This window comes from Mesoplodon mirus (genome assembly GCF_964341445.2).
Source record: "Mesoplodon mirus genome assembly, chromosome: 4".
Classification (NCBI taxonomy): Eukaryota; Metazoa; Chordata; class Mammalia; order Artiodactyla; family Ziphiidae; genus Mesoplodon; species Mesoplodon mirus.
Window position 1 is genome coordinate 52,345,387 of NC_138979.1, and position 2,688 is coordinate 52,348,074.

A 2,688-nucleotide genomic window follows, 5' to 3' on the forward strand; every position below is an offset into this window, starting at 1 on the left:
GTACAGTGATTTGAGCCCTTAAAGGAAATGAGTAACTAAAATGAAATTTCACAAGTCTTCATATCTATAATAATATATAAATGCACAAAATATCAAAAATACGAAGTCTGGATTTTTCCCCTTAGGTTTGTAATAAACTGTCAAACCTCTGCTTAATATAGTTACTTTTATGAGCCTTCTGATTAGCAGAGCATGCTATACAGGTACATGCATGCTAGAATTTTACCATGAGAATTATAGTTCTCATCTCAAACTAGTGACTTGCCTGTTACCCATATTTATATATATTTCATTTCCATTATAAAACACTTAAGACCTTTCTAGTGGTACATTTTAATCAACATATTACATAAAAAAGAATCTTGATTTTTAAAATGAACCTTTTTAGTACTGTAACATGATGGGTTTAATTGAACAGCTGGAACATAATGTGGTAACTACAGTGTACTGTTTAATTCACAGCTGTAGGAAAATGTTTGATTTTTAAAATATAACCAAGATGAGGCTGTAGAGTTAATGAGCAGTAAAATATTAGAAAACAGTGAATGAATAAATTAGATGCTTTTCCTTCAGTGGCCATTCATTATTTTGCTTTTAGGAACCTGGAAGAAATTGTCTTCTTTAAGTTTCAAATGTTCTGGTAAATCTAGTCGTTTCTTAGCTTCCTCAATATCACCTTGAATTGCTGAAATAAGTGACTCTAAAGAATCAAAGTTCTTTTCTGGTCTGAGGTAGCCGATGATGGCCACGTTGAAAATTTCCCCATAGAACTCCTCTTTGAAAGTATGCATGATGTGAGTTTCCATGGGCTTTTTTGTATTCTTGTGGTATGGGTTCCATCCTATGCTCACCACCATCTTATGGGCGTCTCCACTTCCAACACTGGCCCAACCATAATATATGTCAGTGGATGCATCAGCTGGAAGATTATCTACTACTGGTTCAGGAAAGTTAGCTGTAGGGATGCCCAGCTGCTTGGGGCCGCGACCGAAGCCCCGCACCACCTGGCCGCGGCAGAAGTACGGCAGGTGCCTCATGACGCCGTCCGCTCTGGGTGCGGGCTGCGGTCCAGTCCACGCGTCCGGCGGAGCTGCCGTTGAGGCGGTGCCCGGACCCCCCGGACCATCCGGGGGACATGGGCGGGAGCTCCGCAGGTCGGCCGGCCGGGCAAGCGCACGGGCGTACCACGGGCCGAGCGGCGCGGACGACACGCCACGGCGAGACGCTCACGCCGCTGACTGAACAGAAGATGCCGGGGGACTCAGACGCTGCGTCTGGGCTCCGGAACGCCGGCGACAGCTGAAGGGCGTCTGTGGGCCGGGAGCGGAGCGGGGGCGGGCCGGCTTGGGAGGGCCCCCCAGCCCACCGAGCGCCGCGGGCCTACGCACTCTGCCCAGGCCGAGCCGATACTTGGGTTTTAATTACACAACAAATCTTGGCCTGCTGCAAAGTAAAAACTAGGAAGAGAGTGTGCGATCCATCTTTAAAACTCACCAGCTAATATCCTGAAGAAACAGAAAGGTAGCTAAGCATTCCCAACCAGTCACCACCAATGAACAGTTATATGAATGAGTATGTGGCAGGCACATTCTGGATCATAATGCAGCAGAGGATCTCATTCATTTCACTGCAAAGCTTATTGTAACGAAAACCTAGACCCTGCTTTCTGACCAGCCTGTTTCTACAACATGAATACTTCACTTTCTTGGTTTTCAACTGGAGGTGAGAAACAATGTTTTGAGAGCATTTGACACCTTCAATAAAAAAGAAGGCAACAAGAAAATGTGCTGAGAGATTCTTCTCTAGTCCAGGAAACCTAAATAAAAGTCTCAAACCAAACACCGCTGACACAGTTGCAGCACTTAGAAAAGTCGGTAGCATTTGCCTAGTAATAATCTAGACTCCACAGAGTGCTCTCTTAGGGACATAGGTTCCTTTCCTTTCTTCTTACATTCATATCTGATTTTTGTGATCATTGTTAAACATTTAACTGGATTGATTCAACTGACTGGCTACATTTTGACAGCTCAAAGCACCAAGTTATTTAATTAACTCATTTTCAATTAACATAGTTGCTGCTAACCTGGTGTAAATTAAGTCTCCTCAGACACTAGAAAAAGACAGAAAGGAGGCCAATGGGACTGAGATTTCTATTGCATATCCCCTTCTGTCAGAAGTTTCCAGTTCAGGTCAGACCCATAAAAGAATGTCTTTTTTTGTGGTTAAGTGTTAACTGGCACCCAGGTGCTAAGATAGTGCTGAATCAGCCCAGAAGAGAGGGAGTAAAAGGAAGAAGAAAGTTTGGTTTATAGGCTGAAGTGAGCAAAGGAAACAGAGCCTGGCGAGAGTTATATATTGCTCCAGGCGGGCACAGGTGGATGGAACTGCAGGCCAGGTCAGAAAAAGAGAAAGATTTATGTTCTGTGCAAACAAAAGGCCAGAAGAAAAATCACCAATCCGGTTGGGCAGCTCTGAAGTGAAGGAAACAGCTGTTCATACAGTGAGGGAATGGTCAGGTAAGACGAGCTGGAAACAGTCATCAGAAGGCCATCTGCTGACCTGGGAAGGCATGCCCTCGAGGCACGGAACAAATCCTGTCCTCCAGGAGGCCACGCAGAGGGGCCAGTACTGGCCAGGCCAGGAAACAATGCCAGGACGAGGCATTAAAGTTACATGAGCCTCATGTAA

General features: G+C 45.1%; 1 protein-coding gene across 1 annotated transcript; it reads right to left on the minus strand.

Annotated features, from left to right (window-relative positions):
- Window positions 1-523: 523 nt before the first annotated feature.
- LOC309802059 (riboflavin kinase-like) lies at window positions 524-1,193 on the minus strand. The gene has a single exon (XM_082617266.1). The coding sequence runs from the start codon at window positions 1,035-1,037 to the stop codon at window positions 570-572; it is 468 nt and encodes a 155-aa protein (XP_082473392.1). The 5' UTR covers window positions 1,038-1,193; the 3' UTR covers window positions 524-569.
- Window positions 1,194-2,688: the final 1,495 nt, after the last annotated feature.